General features: G+C 35.0%; 2 protein-coding genes across 8 annotated transcripts in view; one reads left to right on the top strand and one right to left on the bottom strand.

The window, feature by feature from the left end:
• Nucleotides 1-9030, bottom strand: part of Ganc (glucosidase alpha, neutral C) — an 86430-nt gene extending 77400 nt beyond the window's left edge. For 2 of the 6 annotated variants that reach the window (XM_076850618.2, XM_076850617.2), the window contains exons 1-3: nt 7817-9030; nt 5900-5962; nt 2344-2449 (exon numbers count right to left, since the gene is read on the bottom strand). In XM_076850618.2, coding sequence (XP_076706733.1) covers nt 2344-2449; nt 5900-5962; nt 7817-7845 — 198 coding nt within the window. In that variant the 5' untranslated portion in view covers nt 7846-9030. The remainder of the gene's footprint in view (nt 1-2343; nt 2450-5899; nt 5963-7816) is intronic. The other 4 variants (XM_076850613.2, XM_076850616.2, XM_076850614.2 and 1 more) reach the window with 4 other exon arrangements.
• Tmem87a (transmembrane protein 87A) overlaps nt 8231-21726 on the top strand; it is a 60372-nt gene continuing 46876 nt past the window's right edge. The window contains exons 1-6 of one of the 2 annotated variants that reach the window (XM_076850621.2): nt 8231-9003; nt 10261-10321; nt 13403-13488; nt 17947-18060; nt 20844-20897; nt 21004-21048. In XM_076850621.2, the coding sequence (XP_076706736.1) occupies nt 8860-9003; nt 10261-10321; nt 13403-13488; nt 17947-18060; nt 20844-20897; nt 21004-21048 (504 nt within the window). In that variant the 5' untranslated portion in view covers nt 8231-8859. The remainder of the gene's footprint in view (nt 9004-10260; nt 10322-13402; nt 13489-17946; nt 18061-20843; nt 20898-21003; nt 21049-21726) is intronic. The other variant, XM_076850622.2, reaches the window with a different exon arrangement.

Here is a 21726-nt window from a genome sequence, read left to right as displayed (position 1 = left end):
ATTTATTTTTTAGTTATCGGCGGACACAACATCTCTGTTTGTATGTGGTGCTGAGAATCGAACCCGGGCCGCACGCATACCAGGTGAGCGCGCTACCGCTTGAGCCACATCCCCAGCCCCTAGTAGAGATTTTAGTAGAGATTTTCTGAGTTTCTTTAGTAGAGTTCTATTGGGCAGGAACTATTGTTTACAAGGAGATCTCACACAGCTTTCAGGTAAAAGTCAGTGTCCTAGAATTTGTAGTGAGTTGATGGAGTCACTGTTCAAGCTGTTTAGGGAACCCAGGCCATATAGTCTTAACTGTATGTTTTAGTTATAGAATTACCATTTAGTTCATACTGATCTAGAGGACTTGGAAACTTAGGATGCTTTTATAAGATGGAGAAGAATGTGGAAGTAGGGGTCAGGTTGAGAGCATCAGATAATTGTTCATGGTCACGATTCCTAGCACAGATCATGGTACTTCTTCTATGACTAGCCCATCTTTTTTTTTTTTTTTTAAATGTGTGTGTGTAAAAAAAATTTTTTATCATGTTTCACTGCAGTTATTGACAGATTTGAGGTAAAACTATTGAGTCTCTTAACAGTCTTGCTTTCATATGGACCTAGCACAATATGAAAAATGGTATGATTTCAAGAGATATTAGTTGCAGAGATATAAAGATTCTTATGTACACTACTTTCTTTTTGGGGGGGGTTAATTGCTTTTATTTTTAAATACATAACAGCAGAATGCATCACAATTCTTATTACACATATAAAACACAATTTTTCATATCTCTGTTTGTACATAAAGTATGTTCACACCAATTCATGTCTTCATACATGTACTTTGGATAATGATGTCCATCATATTCCACCATCTGCTGAGGCTGGCCTCAAACTTTCAATCCTCCTGTCTCACCATCTTTGCTAACCCCCGCTCCTCCCTTCCCCTCCCATCCCTCTGCCCTGTCTAGAGTTTGTCTATTCCTTCCATGCTCCCTCTCCCTACCCAACTATGAGTCAGTCACTTTACATCAGAGAAAACATTCTCCATTTGTTTTGGGGGGGATTGGCTAACTTCACTTAGAATTATCTTCTCCAACTGCACCAATTTACCTGCAAATGCCATGATTTTATCATCTTTTATTGCTGAGTAATATTCCATTGTGTATATATATGCCACATTTTTTTAACCCATTCATCTACTGAAGGGCATCTAGGTTGGCTCCACAGTTTAGCTATTGTGAATTGTGCTGCTATAAACATTGATGTGGCTGTGTCCCTGTAGTATGCTATTTTTAAGTCATTTGGGTATAGATTGAGGAGAGGGATAGCTGGGTCAAATGGTGGTTCCATTCCATGTTTTCCCTGGAATCTCCATACTGCTTTGCATATTGGCTGCACCAATTTGCAGTATGACTGGCCCATCTTTGTGGCACGTGGGAAGTAGTACGATGACCTGACAGGTAAGAAAAACTACTTATTTTAAGACATTCTTTTATATGTAGTAAACATAGCGATCTGTTAGTGAAGCAGCTCAGGAGATGGGATACTTGTGACTTAGATTTTCTACTGACTGGTCCTTTTACTATTCCCTGGTCATCTGCATTTTCAAGTCTGAAAATTCACTGAATCTTCTCAGGCTATAGGAACAACTGTATGTTATATAACTTTGGGCAAGTGACTTTCTAGATCCAATTTTTATTATCTGATAACTGGGAATAATAAAATGTACCTCTTAGGTGCATTAAGAAGACTAATTAAAAAGAAACTATATTTGTAAACACCTATAAAACATCTAATACATAGATAATCTATGTTGACATTCATATTACTATTTTAAATTTATTTTTTTAGTTGCAGATGGACAGAATATCTTTATTTATTTATTTTTATGTGGTGCTGAGGATTGACCCCAGTGCCTCATACATGCAAGGCAAGTGCTCTGCCACTGACCCACAATCCCAGCCCTAATACTACTATTAAAATATTATTAGTATAGCCAGGCGTGGTGGCACAAGCCTGTAATCCTAGTGGCTTGAGAGGTTGAGGCAGGAGGATTTTAAGTTCAAAGCCAGTTTCAACAATGGCGAGGTACTAAGCAACTCAGTGAGACCCTGTCTCTAAATAAAATACAAAATAGGGCTGGGGATGTGGCTTAGTGGTTGATTGTCCCTGAGTTCAATCCCTAGTCCCCTCCAATATTATCAGTATAGACACAAAAAGATACATTGTTTCTCTAATGAAATATATTATGGAGACATACAATTTTAATTAGCTATTGTGGAAATTTAAATTATTCAACCCAAATGAACACAGAAACAAAATTATTCTCTGTAGAAGATACTTTTAACTCACCTTAGTTGCTTCATTGATGATTTGGAACCTGGTGCTGTCTTTTTCTGTTGTGACTGAGTCTAATAATGCCCGATAGGTAGAATTCTTGGAGAGCTGTTTTTGACGCCTATCAATATGAAGTATAAAGATGTGTGAAGACTATTTGTGATTGGCAGCATCCAATAGAGTATATTAACATGTAAAAGTCATCAAAATGCATTATGAAGCTGAGAGTAGTAGCAGACACCTGTAGTCCCAGCAACTCAGGAGGTGGAAGGATCATGAATTCAAGGTCAGTCTGGGCAATTTAGTGAGATTCTCGGCAGATTAGTGAAACCCTGCCTCAAAAGGAAAAACAGAAAGAACTTGGGATGTAGTGCAGTGGGGTAAAGCGACCATGGGTTCAATCCTTAGTACCAAAAAAAAAAAAAAAAAAAAAATTCACTGTGTTATTAAGTGAACAGGGCATAGGTAGAGTACTAGTACTCTCGTAAAGTATTAAGGATACTACATATTATTTGAGTACTAATAAAATTATTACTAATAAGAATATTAATGTAATTTTTCAATATAACATCCTTAATTTGCTTAAGGATTGCAATTTGTCTCCTTTATTGAGCAAGTGGGGTAATTTTCAAAGATGACATTTATGAGTTTGTTCATGTCCTACTCTCTTTTCATGAAATAAATCCTTTAGTAGCAACTGAATAGATTCTAGTAGAAATTCATCTAATGGTTTAACAAGATGACCAGGCATATCTTATGAATGACTGTGAAGTGGATTTTTGCACACGTAGAATCTAGAGTGTATCCTGAGACTAGAGGGTATCAGTAGACAAACCTTCCTATAATTGAATTCCTATAATTGTCAACACTGCTCATGCGAAGAATACATAGTGGAAGTAAGCTACAATGTAATATGAATCCTATAAAACAACACCTAGTGATGAGTTGGCTACAACAATTCCTATAAGACGTTCAATGGTAAATAGGAAAATAAATACAAGGGTTTATAGTATTATAGGAGATCATTTAATGTTTCCGTTGTGTGTGTTGTTAGTCAGCTAAAGACTTTAACCCCTGTTGGAATGGAGATAATTACAGAAGCTGATGTAAAATATGCTCAGGTATCAATATGTATTCCTATGGTAATTATATGGTAGGTTCAGAAAATAAATCCTAAGTAATCAATAGATACATAGCTCACACGATTCTTTTTAGTAGCAACTGAATAGATTCTTTTTTTTCCCTGAATAATAAGTAATAATATATGAAATAATTCCAAATCCAGGTAAAAAAGAGTATATACTTCTGGGTGTCCAAAGAATTGGAATAAATGTTCATAGAGGATGGGGTCTCCTCCTCCAGCTGGGACAGAGAAAGTTATATTGAGGTTTTAATTAGTGAGAAGCTCAGGAATTTCTGCTTCTAGTACTGGGAGGGAAGTAAATAATAGTACTGCTGTAATTAGCAGTAATCTGACAAATAATGGTGTTTGATATCAATGTAGACTTCCCTCTAAGATACCTGTTCTGAATTAAAATCGTATATTTAGCAGCATAATTCACAATAGCTAAATTATGGAATTAACCTAGATGATCTTTAGTAGATGAATGGATAGGGAAACTTTGGTATATATACACAATGGAACATTACTCAGCTTTAAAGAAGAGTGAAATTATGGCATTTGCCAGTAAATGGTTGGAGTTGGAGTTGTCATGCTAAGCAAAATAAGCCAATTCCACAAAACTAAAGGCTGAATGTTTTCTTTGATATGAGGATGCAGACACATAATGGCACTTAGGGGCATGGGAGCATGGGAGGAATGAAGGAACTTTAGATGGGGCAAAGAGGAGGGAGGGGAAGGGAGGGTGCAAAGGGGTAAAAATGATGGTGGAATGAATTAAGACATTCCACCATCATTTAAGATCATGTAAGACATGAATGGTGTGAAAATACTTTGTGTAAAACCAGTGTAAATTGGAAAATTGTGCTCTATATGTGTAATATGAAATGAATTGTATTCTGCCATCATGTATAACAAATCAAATAAATTTAAAAAAATGGTATACTTTCCTGGGTTGGGAATATAGCTCAGAGTTTGCCATTAAAAGTCCTTGTGAGCATGCATGAGGCCCTATATTTATCCCTACAAAGACAGACAGACAGACACACACACACACAAATTTTCCTTCCTCTATAGAGTGAATAAATTAGAAAGTTAAATTATATAAAACACTTTTTTATTATTTGTTTCAGGATCACATAAAAGTAGATAGCAAAAAACAAAGATTTTAAAGACATCTTTTTGAGGCTCGGGGAAACAAATGATCTCATAGAATAGTGATGGGAGTATAAAATGGTACAATCTTGGTAGAGAAAATCTGGTAGTAGTTACCACATTTCAAATGCATTTATACTTTAAACCAATAATCCCATTCCTAAAAATCCATCCTTTAGATATCTTTCAGTGCTATTATAGCAAAACACTGAAAACAACCCAAGGAGCTAGCAAGAGGAGACAAAAGAAATAGTATATCTAACCATGGAATACTATGCAACTACAAAAATGGAGGAAATTCTCCAAGTACTCAAGTCAAGGTTCTTTAGAATAAACTATAAAGCAGAAAAAAAAGATATATAGAACAGTATATGCAGAGATTAATTTGGTATAAGAAAATGGGTGAGGGGCTGGAGTGATGGCTTAGTGGTAGAGCGCTTGCCTAGCATGTGTGAGGCACTGGGTTTGATTCTCAGCACTGCATATAAGTAAATAAAAATAAAGGTTCATTGACAACTAGAAAAAAAAGAGGGTGATGTAAGAATATGTACTTTTACAAAAAGAACTACTGGAATAAATAAGAAATTAATAAAACTAGTCACTGACAGAGACAAGGTGAGGCATAGGGTGGAAGCGGACAGCAGTGGGAATAACACTTTTCAATGTGTATCTTTTTATATTACTTTTGAACTACATGAAAGTGTTATCTATTCAGACATGAAATTTTAAAATTAGTTTAAAAATTTTAAATAGTGGTAAGTATATAGAGGTAAAAGTCTGAAGAATTATTTTTTTTAATTTATTTTTTAGTTGTAGTTGGACACAATACCCTCATTTTACTTTTATTTATTTATTTATATATGGTGCTGAGGATCAAACCCAGGGCCTTGCACATGCTAGGCAAGTGCTCTACCGCTGAGCCACAACCCCAGCCCTTGAAGAATTCTTTAATCATTACATTTCCTAATTGATCCTTTCCTTAGAAAGCCTATTGATTCTCAAAAGTTAATAGCATTAATTTTAAAATATTGTCAGAATTTTTAATTAAATTTTTTATTTGTGGTACTGGGGATGGAACCCAGGCCCCTCTGCATATTATGCAAGTATTTTACCACTGAGCTGCACCTCCAGTCCTTTAATTAATTAATTAATTTTTCTGAGACAGGGTCTCACAAAGTTGCCCAGGCTGGCCTAGAACCTCTTGCTTCAGCCTCCCAGGTAGCTAGGATTATAGGTGTGTGCCTCTGCATCTGGCCAGAAATGTTTTGATCAAGGTAATATATTTACTTTCCTTACCTGTAGAAAGCAATCTTGCTGCAGTCTCTGAAAACATTTTTATCCACAGCTTCTTCTTCAACACTAAATGAAAAGACATTTTAAGAAATGTATTTTACATAGTGTTTGTGAATCCAATTTTTGTACCTTCTCTAACTATAATATGAAGATGCAAAATAAACCTTTGGAGTCTATTGTGCAATTCAAAATTGTTTCACAACAACTTCATGTAATACAATGGCATAAGTGTTGCAGAACTAATATCCTTCTGTAAAATATCCAAATTGAACAACAAAATATCAAGTTCTGGGATTATTCTGAAAGCAAAGGAAAAATGGCACTGTCACTTATGAGGAAGGGTTCTTTTAAAATTATGACTACAACAGTATAATCTGAAAAAAGCAAAGAACAAAACAAAACCCTCCAAGACAAATGAAAATTTAAAAAAACAACAACAACATAAAAAAAAAAAGAACCCAAACACACACAAAAATAAATCAGCTAGGTACAGTGGTGCATGCCTATAATCTCAGAGGCTGGGGAGGCTAAGGCAGGAGGATCATGAGCTCAAAGCCAGCCTCAGCAATTTAGTGAGGTGCTAAGCAATTCAGTGAAAGCCTCTCTCTAATAAAATACAAAATAGGGCTAGGGATGTGGCTCCACTTAACCACTGTTAAGTGGCCTGGAGTTCAATCCCTGGTACCCAAAACCAAAAATTAAAAAAAAAAAATCAACAACAACAACAAAAACACCTACTCACCTATTTAATCAACAAAATATTTTCAGAATATATTAAAAATTTTTTTTGTTTTAGTTGTTGATAGACCTTTATTTATTTATATGTGGTGCTGAGAATCGAACCCAGTGCCTCACAAATGCCAGGCAAGTGTGCTACTGCTGAGCCCCAGCCCCAGTCCACCAAAATATATTCTTACTGGGTGTTGGGCTCTGGACAAGATAGGAAGGACAATGTCCATACTTTCTGTAAAAGCCTAACTGGGAATCACAATATAACCTGACAAATGCTCTGACAGGTATTGCAAAGTGCTAGAATTAGAAACAATCACAGAAAGAAAATCTTTTGCTTTTTAAGATGATGATGATGATGACAATCCAGAAGTAAATGTTCTTTTTCTAAAATATCGTTATTTATTTGTTTATTTTTTTATATGATCCTGAGGATGCCACCAAGTGCTTCATGCATGTGAGGCAAGCACTCAACCACTAAGCTACAACCCCAGCCCCAGAAGTAAATGTTCTTTAAAACTAAATTTCCAGAAGAAACGTTTCTGGAATAAAACATGAATAAGATGTACACTGCTATTTGAGTATGGGTATTTAATTTAGCCTTCATCTGACTAAAACAACTATAAAAACAAAACATTAGTTTTCATGCAGAGTGTGGCTGTATACTCTGTAGTCAGTTTGTCCATGATTTTTTTTGGACACCAACTTCAAAAAATGAAAACATATATACCCTTAGTCCTTAAATATACACTTAGTTCTACTAAAAAATTCTCTTTATCACGAAGTAATTAAATCTTTCATTAAACTCAGCTTTTGTCATTGCTTCACATTTGAAGTAGCAGCTCTGGAATGACACTGAAGGAGGGTATAAACTTGTTAAGCAACATGCTTAAAATTCATATGTTAAGAGTTATGTTGGCAACTTTTCCAGTATTAACCATCCTGTATTCAACCATCCTGAAAATATATTGAGGCTATTTACATTAGCCAATTCCCTCAAAATTGAGTAAAAATGATAAAAGCACACAACCTAAAATTCAAATAAGAAATGCATATATATATATATATATATATATATATATATATGTATTTTTTTTTTTTTCCAGTAAAAACTTCAAAACCAGAAGGCTGTTTTCAAGGTACTTTCATTCCTCCCTGGGGTCAGTCCCTGAAAGAGCACTTGGTCTTTACCTGATTTCCTCTTCCCCAGCTGCTTCCATAACTTCTCTGTCAATCCAACTGGCTCTCAGCTCTCAGGCCACGGCCTAGGACGATCTTTATAAAAAGCCAAGGAGTCGTCTTTCTAAAATTATGACCAGCACTTCACCATCGTCAAGTTTCTGGTAAATGGAGTCTCCCCCAGATTCTCAAGGAATGACAAATATTGGCTCTTGCTCCTTGGATTTTTCAAACGCAACTAGCGTTTCTACAGGTATTATCGTTGCAAAATTTTCCTGATTATGGGTGAATGATGAGGACCGTGCTTTCATTAGAAACCGAAACTGTTTGCAGTGGAGAAGGCGTGTATACAATGACTCCTAGAGGGTAAAAAACAAGATCGTGAGAACCAGGAAGCACCGAGACGGCCTCCAGATTGGAGCAAAGCTGCTGCAGTTTTCTCTCAGAGGCAGTCATGCTAAGATACTGAAAACTGATGCACTCTTTTCCTGATTTTAGTTTGAAAGAGAAGTACCGGCGAGGTCTTTACTGGAAGCTGATCGTCCGGCCAAACTCCTGTAGCTGAAAAAGGCTCTTTTAAAGATTTTTTTTTATTATACCATCCAGCTAGGAATCGCTTCTACTACACGAGTGCCAAATTCCAGCCTTTGCTTAAACAGCTCCCAAACGGGACAACTCACTAAAGGACGCCTATCAGGCAGCCAGAATTACCGCTTCTCCAGACTTCGGACCACGTTCGACTTTGAAGGAATGAGGGGTTAGGGCAAGAGGGAGAAGGGGAGAGCCGAACGCTGCAGAGCAGAAGCCGAAGGCTTGAGTGGCTATTGGAGATCTTAATCAAACCGACTAGGTTGCCACAGGGCGACGCCTGCGCAATAGGTCCAAAGTCTCACACTTGATCTAGTGAGACTGTCAGAGCACTAGGTTGCAAAACAAACAAGCCCCACGAGGTTTCGAGGACCCGGATGATCCCGCCCTCAGAGCAGAGCCGGAAGAGGGCGGGACAAACCGGAAGGAGGTGAAATGCTTTCAGTAGACACTCCATAGCTGTGAAGATGGCGGCAGCTGCGTGGCTTCAGGTGTTACCTGTCATTCTTTTTCTTCTGGGGCCTCAATTGTACCCATTGTCGCTTTTCGGCGTAGGGCTGGTACCCGTTTCTGCTGCCGACCGATCCAAGTGGCACGTTCCGATACCGTCGGTGAGTGTTAAGAGTAGCGAGCGACTGAGCCTGGAGGAGCAAGAGGTGGGGCTACGGCGGCCCAAGGGGTTCAAGAAGGTTCGGAAGAAGACTGCTTCCGAAGGGGTGGGATTCCGGGAGAGTTTGTGTAGCCAGCCCCCTGGGACCCAACTTCCTGGAGCGGAAAGCTGTTCTTGGTGGAATGGCTAGGTGGAAAGTCAGAGATACTTAAGGTCCGCAAAGGAGTAGTAGAACGGGTTCTCATTAGAAAGTAACAACTTTCAGTGCCTGACTTGAGAGAGATTTAAACTTGATATCAGATGGTGTTTTATTTTTCAGCTGAAGTTTTACAGAGTACAGTGATCCCAAGTTAGGAGGGATGTGTAAAAAGACGTCTTCGTTTCTTTTTTTCTCTGCACTGTTTTTTTTTTTTTTTTCTGGGTAATTCTGCTTTCAAAATGGTTCAATTTTATTTTCACTTTAAATTGGTTATTCTAAGTTTTTCTAAGGTTAAGAATCCTTGATATTTAAAAATCTATTTTCAACACCGGAATGACTAAAAATGAAAGAAAGAATTCTAAAATATAATTTGGTAAGGCTAATTTTTAAAATCTGGTCAATTAACTAGATAAATGGATTTTATCTGTTCCACCCACTTTTTAAAACTTCATTTTGTCCTTCATAGGACATAAACTAGATGCAGGCACGAAGTGCTAAAAAAAAAAAAAAAAAAAAAAAAGCATTAATTGTGAAAACCACGTTGGCTTTTTTGTTTCATGTTGCTCCGCTCGCCCACTATAAATTTATATAGCATGCATTATAGTTTATATTCATTTGGTGAAGAACTTGTTCTCAATTTTAGGGTTTTCCTGGTTCTTTAATGATGAATAGTTAAGTTTTAGATTTAAACATAAGAGTGATTATTTGGGGCGGGACAACCGACAATGACACCTAACCTCTATTGGTTCTTCTCGGCATTGATCAGTGAGTGAAGGAAATAAGTTGATTATTGAGGGGTAAGGCTTAAATGAAGATTTAGGTTGAGCTTCCTAGTAGCCTCTCTTCTAAATTCCTTGCTTTGTGGCCTGTGGGGAAAAATTGTGCATTTTGTGATCAAATTTCACTAAAAGGAGAGAGGTTACTATTTTTTAGTTAAGAAAACTAACTTGGGGGGAAAAGCTAATTTGAGTATTTTATACTTTTAAGTAGCTATATTCTGTTGTGGGAATTGAAGTGATCTGATGCTAAATTTTCTTTTTTTTTTTTTAAACTTTGCAGGGGAAAAATTATTTTAGTTTTGGAAAGATCCTTTTCAGAAATACCACTATCTTCCTGAAATGTGAGTTTTTGAATTTCATGAATTTTCTTGAGTTTTTGAAGTTATAAGTGAAATTTCTAAGTTACCTATTTTCCACTTCTGATCATCTATTTGCAATGTATTTTTAAGTTCAAAACTTTGGTAGTCCAACACTATATAGGTATAAACATTTGGTACAACTAAGGTCCTTTTATTAAATACTATTCAGAATACTTGTGTGAACTTTATTTTCTTCCCTTGTTTTTCAGTTTATTATACATGAATATACACTATATGTTATATACAATAATACATATTATATGTCATATACTCATACTACATTAAATTTGCGTTGAATAAATAGTCTGCAAATGTATAAATAATTATGCATTACAAATATAACATTCAGTCATCTCAGTTGAATTATATGTAATTATGTCGGTTGATTGCATAGGTTTTTAATCTGTTCTGAGTCATAGAGATATCAGTAATTTTACACTTGTATGCTGGTTAGATGTTTACTGAAAACATGACCTAGGTTTGTCAGATCATTGCTCAGAACAAATGTGTTCAATAGATCTTTTATTTACCAAAGGAGTATTTTACCACCTTGAGGAAGATGAAGTTTAGATATATTACCAGGAAATAGGGATTATGTAGAACAAAACCAGTTTGTCTAGTGGGACAACCACTGTATCTGAATCTAAACTATTCCATTGTGTATTAAAGAAAAGCTTCCTTTTAGTTCTGAAACTGGCTTTATTTAAGAGAACAAATGGTCATGGGAAGCTCGGTTTCAAGATGAGGAATGAAATCCAGATGATTGCTGTTCAAATCTTTTTTCTTTTTTTTAAACTGGGAATTAAACCCAGGAGTGCTTTAGCACTGAACTACAATCCCAGACATTTATTTTTTAATATTGATTCAGGGGCTCGCTATGTGGCTGAGGCTCGCCTGAAACTTGAATTCCTATCTCAGCCTCCTGAGTTGCTGGGATTACTGGTTAATAGGTGCACTACCTATTTTTAACAGACTAATGTGTACTTCTAAACATACCTTCCTCTAGAAAGTGCAAAGTTTTAAAGAGTAATTAGATGATTTTATTCTTTTAATTGTTTAGTAAATACTTGTTAAATACTTATTGTGTGATGGGTACTCTTTTATTTTTTTGTGGTAATTTGGATTGAACCCAAGGGCGTTCTGTTACTGAGTTTCACCTGTAGCCCTGTTTATTTATTTCAGTACTGGGGATTAAATTCAGGGGCACTCAACCACTGAGCCACATCCCCAGCCCTATTTTGTATTTTATTTAGAGACAGGGTCTCACTGAGTTACTTAGCACCTTGCTATTGCTAAGACTGACTTCGAACTTGCAATCCTTCTGTCTCAGCCTCCTGAGCTACTGGGATTACAGGAGTGTGCCACCATGTATTTTTTGAGATAGGGTCTTATTTGGTTGCCGAAGCTGGCCTCGAACTTGCAGTCCACCTGAGTAGCTGGAATTATAGCTGCCACTCTCCTGGCCTGGATACTCTTTTAGACAGTAGTATTTTTCTCACCTGCATTTTGATCTATATTTTAAAGTTTTTTTGGAGGATTTGAGGCTCCTTAAAATTTTTCTTTTACTTCTGTGTACCAGTTGGTTCTGATTTTATATTTTTGTGCGTATGGTATATAGTCTTTTTTTTTCTTTTTATTATAGATGGACACAATTCTTTTATTTTTTTAATTTGTTTTTATGTCGTGCTGAGGATTGAACCCAATGCCTTATATGTGCGAGGCAAGCACTCTAATACTGAGCCACAACCCCAGCCTGGTATGTGGTCTTTGATGGCATAGATGCGACCATTTTCATTATCTCTATACAGGTCTTCCATTTGGAGTTCTAAACCTTGCCTTAGTTTTTTTTTTTTTTTTTTTTTTTTTTAACATAAACAGCAATATTTTTGCAGCTCAGTTCCCTTGCATTCTTTTTTAGGGGATGTTTTCTTACTGACTTAATTTATTAATCCTATCTCTAGAGGTGTTCTTCTAAATAGTTCATAGCTATAGTATCTTTTATATCATTTCCATAAATTATACCCAACAAATTGAAGTTTTGCATATTCTAGTACTGCCCTATGAAAATACGTGGTTGTTTAAAAATTAGTCTGAGAAAACAATTTAAAATAAACAAACAAAAAGGAGGAGCTTATAATTAGGTTGTTTCTTTTGTTGTGAACCAGAGGTAGATTCCTGAATGCAGTCATGATTGTCACATTTGTATAAAGCAAGGAGTCTTTAGTGTATTGTCCTTTTCCAGTGCTTTTCCAGATAAAAGGGAATGCTGACTTCTCCCAGGTGAGGCAGCTAATCAGTCATATAGTTAGATTTACATTCCCAAATTTTCAGAATAGTGCCTTGATCTGTTAAAATAGTGTGTTACAAACTTCGAATTATATGAAGTTTCCATGATTTCATGAGGCCTAGGGTGAGCTTTGAAAAAAAAAACTAATACTATCTTTTCAACCTTTCCCAGCCATACTTTTTGTTTATTGCTCTTTTTGTCCATTATTGATGTCTTTCAAGATCCAAGCCAGGAATTTTTCCTTCAGTGGAACTATTATTTAAACCACAATTAACAATTGTGAATGTGACATTTTTCATGTTATTCTGTATCTCTTCAACTAGAGTATAGCCTCTTTAAGTATCTTTAGTAATTCTTTCCTGTTTTTTTCTTTGACCTAATGCTGTGCTATGCTGTGCTATTGTACCTTTGTAAACTCTGTTCAATAAATATTTGATTACTAGAAGCCTGGTTTTAACTTGGAACTGTTTTTGTCACTCCCAAATTTTCCCAGTAGAGATCTAGAAATTGAAGTTTTTAAGGTATAGAAATAGATCCACAGTCAAAAGAATAAAAAACTACTTAATTATTATCCCTTTCTGAAAATAACTATATTTTATCTAAAGAATATTCAGTTCTTTTTGCATATGTTAACCCATTTCCTTATGTTAGGAGAAGGGATGATCTCTGAGTATTTAAGTAGAGGGTAGATAATAAATAGAATATGATAGGGAAATGCTTTTTGGAAAAATGCTTCACTTGAGAATCATCTTTTGTTTATAATTATTTCTTTATAGTTGATGGAGAACCTTGTGATTTGTCTTTGAACATTACCTGGTTTCTGAAAAGTGCTGATTGTTACAATGAAATTTACAATTTCAAGGTAAGGAACATAAAATTATAGATTTTTCTTGGACGCTAGAAAGGTCGTCTGGTCCCAAATTCTTAATTTTATAGAGGAGAGAATATCGTGTAGTTGTGGAGGAGTAGAGCTGTAACTAAAATCCATTGTTCTCAATTTACAGATCTGCTATATTAGCAGTTCTCAGACTTTTTTTTTTTTTTTTTTTTTTTTTGTGGTGCTGGGGATTAAAACCCAGGGCCTTGTGTCAGACAAGCACTCTGCCAACTGAATTATATTCCCAGCCCCAAGTTCTCAGACTTTTTGATCTTAGAGCTCTTTTTATTTTTTTCTTTAAATATTTTTTTAGTTGTTGATGGACTTTACTGTCTTTATTTTTATGTGGTGCTGAGGATTGAACCCAGTGCCTCACACATGCTAGGCGAGCACGCTACCACTGAGCCACAACCTCAGCCCCTGGATCTTGGAACTCTTAAAATTCTTTTGTCACTTTTTTTTTTTTTTAATTTTTTGGTAGTGGGAATTGAATTCAGGGACACTTTACCACTGAGCTACATCCTTAGTCCTTTTTTATATTTTTTAATTTTTGAGATAGATTCTTGCTAAGTTGCTGAGGCTGGCCTTCAATTTGTGGTCCTCCTGTCTCAGCCTCCTTAAGTCTCTGGGATTACAGGCCTGTGCCACCATGCCTGACAGAACTCTTAGCATTCTTAAAATTGTGGATACCAAAAGCCTTTGTTCACATTGATTTCTCTTTTGGAAATTAAAACTGAGGAAATATATTTAGTAAGTTATTATTAAACATGTAACTTGTTACGTGTTACTATAAATAACATTTTTAATGAAAATAACTATTTTTCAAAAAGCATATAAGATTAACATTATTTTGCGTTCTTATAGATCTCTCTCTCTGCCCATTCTCCATCTTTTCCCTCACCCCACTAGGGATTGAACTCTCACCCTACCACTGAGCTACATCCCCAGTCCTTTTACTTTTTAATTTTGAGACAGTGTTATGATAAGTTGCTAAGACTAGCTTCAAACTTACGATTCTCTTGCCTCAGTCTCCCGTACTGCTGGTACATGTGTGTCACCATGTCTGACTTGTAGATCTTTTTAATTAAAATCTGTCAGGATAGAAGACTGCTAGATTCCTAAATCTCATTCTTTAACCTATTTGATATATTATTTTAGGTTGAAGTATATGTTGAAAATCTAACCTCATACAGATACATAGTTGGAAAAAGAACTGGTATATGAATAATCTTTTAAATAGGAATATTTCTGTTTCTGTACCAGAAAATAAAAGGGCTTAAGATTTTTATTTATTTTTTATCAGTGGAGTTTTTTAAAGATTGGTTGAAATGTGGAATCTGAAATCGTATTAGTGAATTTTTTGTGTCCTGTAGTATGAAATGCTTGAATGGATCTTTTTTTTTTTCTTTTTAATATTTATTTTTTTAGGTATAGATGAACACAACACAGTGGCTTTATTTTTATGTGGTGCTGAGGATCGAGTCCTGCCTGTGCTAGGCGAGCGCTCTACCGCTGAGCCACAATCCCAGCCCCTTGAATGGATCTTTGAATGGATCTTTTACCCACGCATGATTTTAATATCATTCATTGATCATTTAGAAAATATTGTTGATGGAATTATATAAATCTTTAAAATAATTAACTCATTGTATATTTAACTCTAAATTTTACTGTTAATAACTCTCATTTCTATTTTCATACCCATATTAATCAATAGTTCTATAATATCAATAATATTATCAATTTCTTCCTTGAAGTTATAGTCTTTAGATTCTTAAAATTATTATGGATACCAAAAGCCTTTGTGCACATTGGTTTCTCTTTTAGAAATTAAAACTGAGGAAATATATTTAGTAAGTTATTTTAAAGTGGCACCTTGTTACATGTTATTATAAATAATATTTTTAATGAAAATAACTATTTTTAAGAAGCATAGAGGGTTAACTTTATTTTGCATTCTTGTAGATCTCTCTTTTCTTTCTGTCCATTCTCTGTCTGTTCCCCCACCCTACTAGGGATTGTACCCTTACCCTACCACTGAGATACATCCCCAGTCCTTTTAATTTTTTATTTTTTATTTTGAGACAGGTTTGAGACAGATATTCAGGAGAATATTTCCCAGATCACCAAGTCTGAATAACCATAGTTTGTCAGTCTTTTTTTCAAGTTAAAAAAAAGTTAAAAGTTTTGCTCACATGACAAAACAATTACACAATGCTTTTCTCAAGATATTCATTTATCATATTTTGCATACTTTCCATTTTGTTACTTAGGTGATTAAAAAAGGCATGTACTCACAGACCCAGACTTGTTTTTATTAATAATCCTTTGTTGTGATGGTGGTGGTAGTGGGGATTGAACCTAGGGCCTCAGGCATGCTCAGCAAATGCTCTGCAACTGTGCTACATCCCTAGCCCTTTTACATTTTTATTTTGACATAGGGTCTTGCTAAGTTGTTCAGGCTGGCCTCCCAACAGATGTGCCCTACCATGTCTGGCATAAAATTAATAATTTTAAAAGTTTTATTGTGTGTCAAGGACATTCTTAGATTTTTTTTTTTTTTGTAACTTGAGTTTGTGACTGTGAAGAATGGAACTGCTAGTACAGTTTCATGCCACTGTTTTGGTTCTTGATAAGTGGCAACAATTTATTCACCATTGTTTTTGTACCAGGAGTGAATAGCAAAAAGAATTTGATTTCTTAGACCTTCTGAAATGGGTTATGGACTATTCTTTTTAGAATTGCCAATGGAGGGGCCGGGCCCTGGGCCGAATGTTTGATATAAGAAGGCTGATTCATAGTGGGGTAGGGAGGGGGAGCATGGGAGGAAGACATGAACTCTAGATAGGGCAGAGGGGTGGGAAGGGAAGGGAGGGGGCATGGGGTTAGAATTGGTGGTGAAATGTGATGGGGGAATGTGATGGATATTATTATCCAAAGTACATTTATGAAGACACGAATTGGTGTGAATATACTTTGTATACAACCAGAGATATGAAAAATGGTGCTCTGTATTTGTAATAAGAATTGTAATGCATTCTGCTGCATATATAAATTTAAAAAATTAATTAAAAAATAAAATTCATAAGTTATAAAAAAGAATTGCTATGTACATGATATTTGAGCATTAAAGATACTTTTCTTGGGCTGGGGATGTGGCTCAAGCGGTAGCGCGCTCGCCTGGCATGCGTGCGGCCCAGGTTCAATCCTTAGCACCACATACAGACAAAGATGTTGTGTCCGCCAAATACTAAAAAATAAATATTAAAATTCTCTCTCTCTCTCCCTCTTTCTCACTCTCTCTCTCTCTCTTTCTTTAAAAAAAAAAAAACATATACTTTTCTCTAAGATGGATTTTTCAGGCCTTTTCCATTCTGTTTCTAGCCCACGATTTGCAATTTGCATCTTATTTATTTTTTCCCCCCTAAAATTTTCCTATTCTTGAAGTTTCTTTACAAAGATAACATGGTCTTTAAAAAGTGCCCACCATCCAGGTAGTTTTTCAAAACATAAGCATTTTAAATCTCTGCTTGATACTGAAGTTTTGTATGATCTCTTATGCAGCAGTGGTACTTGTGTTTTGTTTTTGTTATATAACATTGGGTGAGATTGACTATGACAGAAAGGAATGAAAGGTGTGAAGAATTTAAGAGAGAATTTGTAACATTTCAGAATATAGTTTGAATTATCAGTGATACTTTTCTCTTGCTTGATTACTAATTGAATTTTCAGTAAAAGGCTCAGACATTTGAAACTTGTATAAAGTGGTTAAGAGCTTAGCAGATTGTCTTCATAGGAAATGCAAGTATCAAGTATTTGGATTGCTATAAGATGAAAATATGAAGATGATAAAACAAAAGGTTGGAGGTTTGGTATTGGAGCTTTTTCTAATGAAGGCAACATTAGAGATGTGGACATTGGAGAAAAATCACAGAACTAATAGGTCACAAAGACATTAGAGAGTATCAGCAATAGCTGTGAATGGCTACAATAGTTTATGAAGAAGTGTATATCTTTTTATTAATGTTAAGTTGGTCAGTGACTCTTTCAAATGCATTTTCATGTGACAGAAACTCTGAACTCTGTTTCCCTCAGATTTCCTAAAGAACTATCCTTTGTGAGCCAAAGACAAGAATTCAGCACTTCAGAGTTTCTTAACATTAGATTTCTGGATACTGTTTTATGGTCTTTGCTTGATGCTATTAATTTTTAAAATAGCAAACTAAAAACTTGTACCACAAATTTGATCTATTTGTTATCCTCTGAATATCTTATATGTGACAGGTAAATTAAATACTTTGTATCAAATTCTTTTTGCTATGCACTCCTGGTACAAAAACAATGGTGAATAAATTGTTGCCACTTTTCAAGAACCAAAACAGTGGTATGAAACTGTATCTTTGTATTTATTTGTGTAAATACTTTGTATCTCCCCTTTTCCAGGCAGAAGAAGTAGAGACATATTTGGAAAAACTTAAGGAAAAAAGAGGCTTGTCTGGGAAATACCAGACATCATCAAAATTATTCCAGAACTGCAGCGAACTCTTTAAAACACAGGTAATCTTAAAAAGGGAAATAGAAGAGGTGGATAATGTAATTCTGTATGTATTTAACATAATCAGTTCCCCCTACAATTCTTTCTTTTTTTTAGTTGTAGATGGACACAATATCTTTATCTTTATTTGCTTATTTTTATGTGGTGCTAGGGATAGAACCCAGGGCTTCATGCATGCAAGGCAAGAGCTCTACCACTGAGCTACAACCCCAGCCCTACAATTATTTCTTGTAGGTGAAATAATTTGGAAGCTTGTTTTGATAGGTGCATAGTCAGCCACTTATATATTCATCTCATTAAAGAGAGGATATACTTTATATGTAAAAAGCAGACTTTTTTTTTTTTATTGTGGAAGATATATATTGTCATTTTAACCTTGTAAGTACAATTCAGTGACTTTAACTATCACCACTGTCTATCTCCAGAACTTTCATCATCCCAAACTGAAACTCATACCCATTAAACAGTCACTGCCATCCACTCCTAGTCCCTGTTAACTTTCTGTCTCTATGATTTGACTGTCCTAGATGCCTCTTAAGTAATATCATATACTTTTTGTTCTGGATTCTTTTACTTCACATGTTTCCAAGGTTCATCTCTGTTGTAGCATTTTTCAGAATTTTATTCTCTTTTAAGACTGATTTATATTCCCTTGTTAGTATATTTCACATTTATTCATTCATCTGTTGATGGGCATTTAATGCCTCAAAAAGAAATTATTATTATTTTTGCAATCCTTCTGATCAAACCCAGCATCTTGTGCATGCTAGACAAGCATTCTACCACTGATCTACATCTTCAACCCTTAACACCTCAAATTTTTAATTCTCTTGCCTCATCTAATTACTAGGTTCCCAGAAAAATCAGTTTTTTAAAAATGTTTTACTACTATAGATCTGAAGTCAAAAGGATGTCACTGCCTTAAAGTGGAGTTTTATACCTTATTTTAGAAAAAGAAGAGATGATTAGTACATATAAGTTTTGATGCTGTAAATATTTATATCATATAAGTTTGGTTTCTAAAATGAAATTCTATTTACTTAGAAATAGAATCATAGATATTGAAAATAGTTATTTTGATAGTCTTTGCTTTACTGATTTAAAAATTGCTTTGGAGGGGTTGAGGATGTATCTCAATGGTAGATCACTTGCCTAGCATGTGTAAGGACTTTGATTCAATCCCCACCAAACTCTTGAAAAAAATATTGAAAAAGTTGCTTGGGAATATTTTCCAAATTGCCATGAAATGGCAGGGAGTTCCCTGAAAGTTAGGTATTCTATCCAGTCTCTAGAGGTAAAGTTTATTTATAATATTTGTTTTTGTTTGGTATGGGGGATTGAACCCAGGGGCTCTCTGCCTCTTAGCTACACTCCCAGACCTTCTTATGTTTTATTTGGAGACAGAGTCTTATTAAATTGTCAAGGCTGACCTCAAATTTTCAGTCATCCCACCTTAGCCTTTCTTTGTATCTGGGATTACAGGTGTGTGTCACCACATTGTCCTATTTATAAGATTTTAATTAAGAATTGCTAATTGGGGGGCTGGGGATGTGGCTCAAGTGGTAGTGCGCTCGCCTGGCATGCATACGGCCCGGGTTCGATCCTTAGCACCACATACAAACAAAGATGTTGTGTCTGCCGAAAACTAAAAAATAAATGTTAAAAAGTTCTCTCTCTCTCTCTCTCTCTCTCTCTCTCCCTCTCCCTCTCCCTCTCTCCTCTTAAAAAAAGAATTGCTAATTAATAAGCAAATGAAGTAATTGATTATTGAATTATTAGAGTTCAGATCTTGTCATAGTTTAGATTTTTGGCAGGGAGGTATATTGGGGATTGAACTTGAGCACTGAGCCACATCCCCAGCCCTGTTTTGTATTTTATTTAGAAACAGGGTATCACTGAGTTGCTTAGATCCTTGCCTTGCTGAGGCTGGCTTTGAACTCGCTATCCTCCTGTCTCAGCCTTCCCAGCTGCTGGGATTACAGGTGTGTGCCACTGCGCCCAGCCATAGCTTAGATTTTATGGATTTGAAAGGAAAAGGAAATAGCTTTTAAATGGAAGAGAAATGGTTAAAAAAAAAAAAAAAAGAAGCCGGAAACGACGTTGAGTCATTTGTATGTTTTCTGTTGGTTCTTCAAATTTATCCCCAAGCTAAGAGGATTGGTTGGTCTTTCTTAGATTTGATTATGGAAAGCTATGTGTTGAGTCCTAGTGCTTGAGGTTCCCTACTTTTAAATCTGATATACTCTTTCCAGATTCATGTACACATTTTCTCTTCTCCAGTCTAATGTAAGAATTGAATTACATAATCTAACTACTCAGGAAGGAAAATGCCTCATCTACCAATAACTGGTAAGATGAACAATTAGTGTAGTCTTTTGTACAACCATTGAGTGTGCTGTGGTAGAAGAAATAGTGGACTTGAGAGTCAGGAATTTAGGTTGAAATCCTATTTATTTATAGCTTTTATACTTTTTTAAATCTTATTTTCCTCATCTGTACAACAAGAGAGAATTTTGTAAGATCTGCCATCCTCTGCAGATACCCTGTATCTTAAGATTTTGTCATTCTTAAACATTTGTTATCCTTACAGAGAAATTGACAATTTGGTTTGTTATTATTTTTCAGTTTTCAGCAGGGTTTTTAAAGAAATTTTTGACTGTGGATGCTCTATTATAATATTTACTCTTATAGTTTTTATTATGTTTGCTTTAACTGTTTCTGAGTATTTTAAAGCACACTTTCCTTTTACTATTTATATATCTTTAATTTGTGTTTCTTTTGATAGAGTTTTTCTGGGGAGTTTTTGCATCGGCTACCTCTTTTAGGAGAAAAACAGGAGGTAATTGTTTTCTTTATATATTTTTATTTCTTTATATCTTTTATATTTCTGAGAGTAAAGTAAAAACTTTGAATTAAATTTCTTTTCTTTTTTGTGATCTTTATAGGCTAAGGATAATGGAACAAATCTTACCTTTACTGGAGACAGAACTGTAAGTCTATTTGGGTATTTGGGGCATTTGATCATATTTTAATTTATGTTCATACATATTTTAATTGTTCTCTCAGTATGCTAACATTTAAAAGAAACAATACTGGAAGCTAAACTCCAGTAATGGTTGCCTCTGGGTAATATTACCAGCTTTTTATTTTGTCTTTATTTGTCTTTATTTATTTGTTTTCTGTATTTTCCATAGAGATCTGTACTGCTTTCCTAATTATTCCTCCCTTCAATAAGTATTTGTTAACAGGAAACAACTTTTTCAAAAGGACTTTAAATTCCATCTAAAATTATCAATGCTAGAATATAATTGGAATAAAGTTTGGAAAATTAAAAGGCTAAAAGTTATATATGTGCTTTAAATTTTCATAAATACACCTTGTATTGAGGCTTATTTTGCTTTCTAATTTATAATAACTAATTCTTCACAAAAGTTTCAGTTAAAAATATAGAGGAAGTAAAATAGTTATCTATGTTTGGTCATGCTTTTTTTTTTTTTTTTAAACAAAGCTGATTAATTTTATAACAACTTAAGATATAATAGCACAAAACTTTTAAAGTTTTTAATGGTTTTTAGTATATTCACAAGTTGTATAACCACCAACCACTAATTTTAGAATTCTTCATCATGCTGAAAAATAACCTGGTAGCCATTATCAGTTATTTTCCA

This window comes from Callospermophilus lateralis, chromosome 3 (genome assembly GCF_048772815.1).
Source record: "Callospermophilus lateralis isolate mCalLat2 chromosome 3, mCalLat2.hap1, whole genome shotgun sequence".
In the NCBI taxonomy this organism is placed as follows: Eukaryota; Metazoa; Chordata; class Mammalia; order Rodentia; family Sciuridae; genus Callospermophilus; species Callospermophilus lateralis.
Note: the sequence above shows the minus strand (reverse complement) of the source record. Positions and strands in the feature narration are given on the sequence as shown.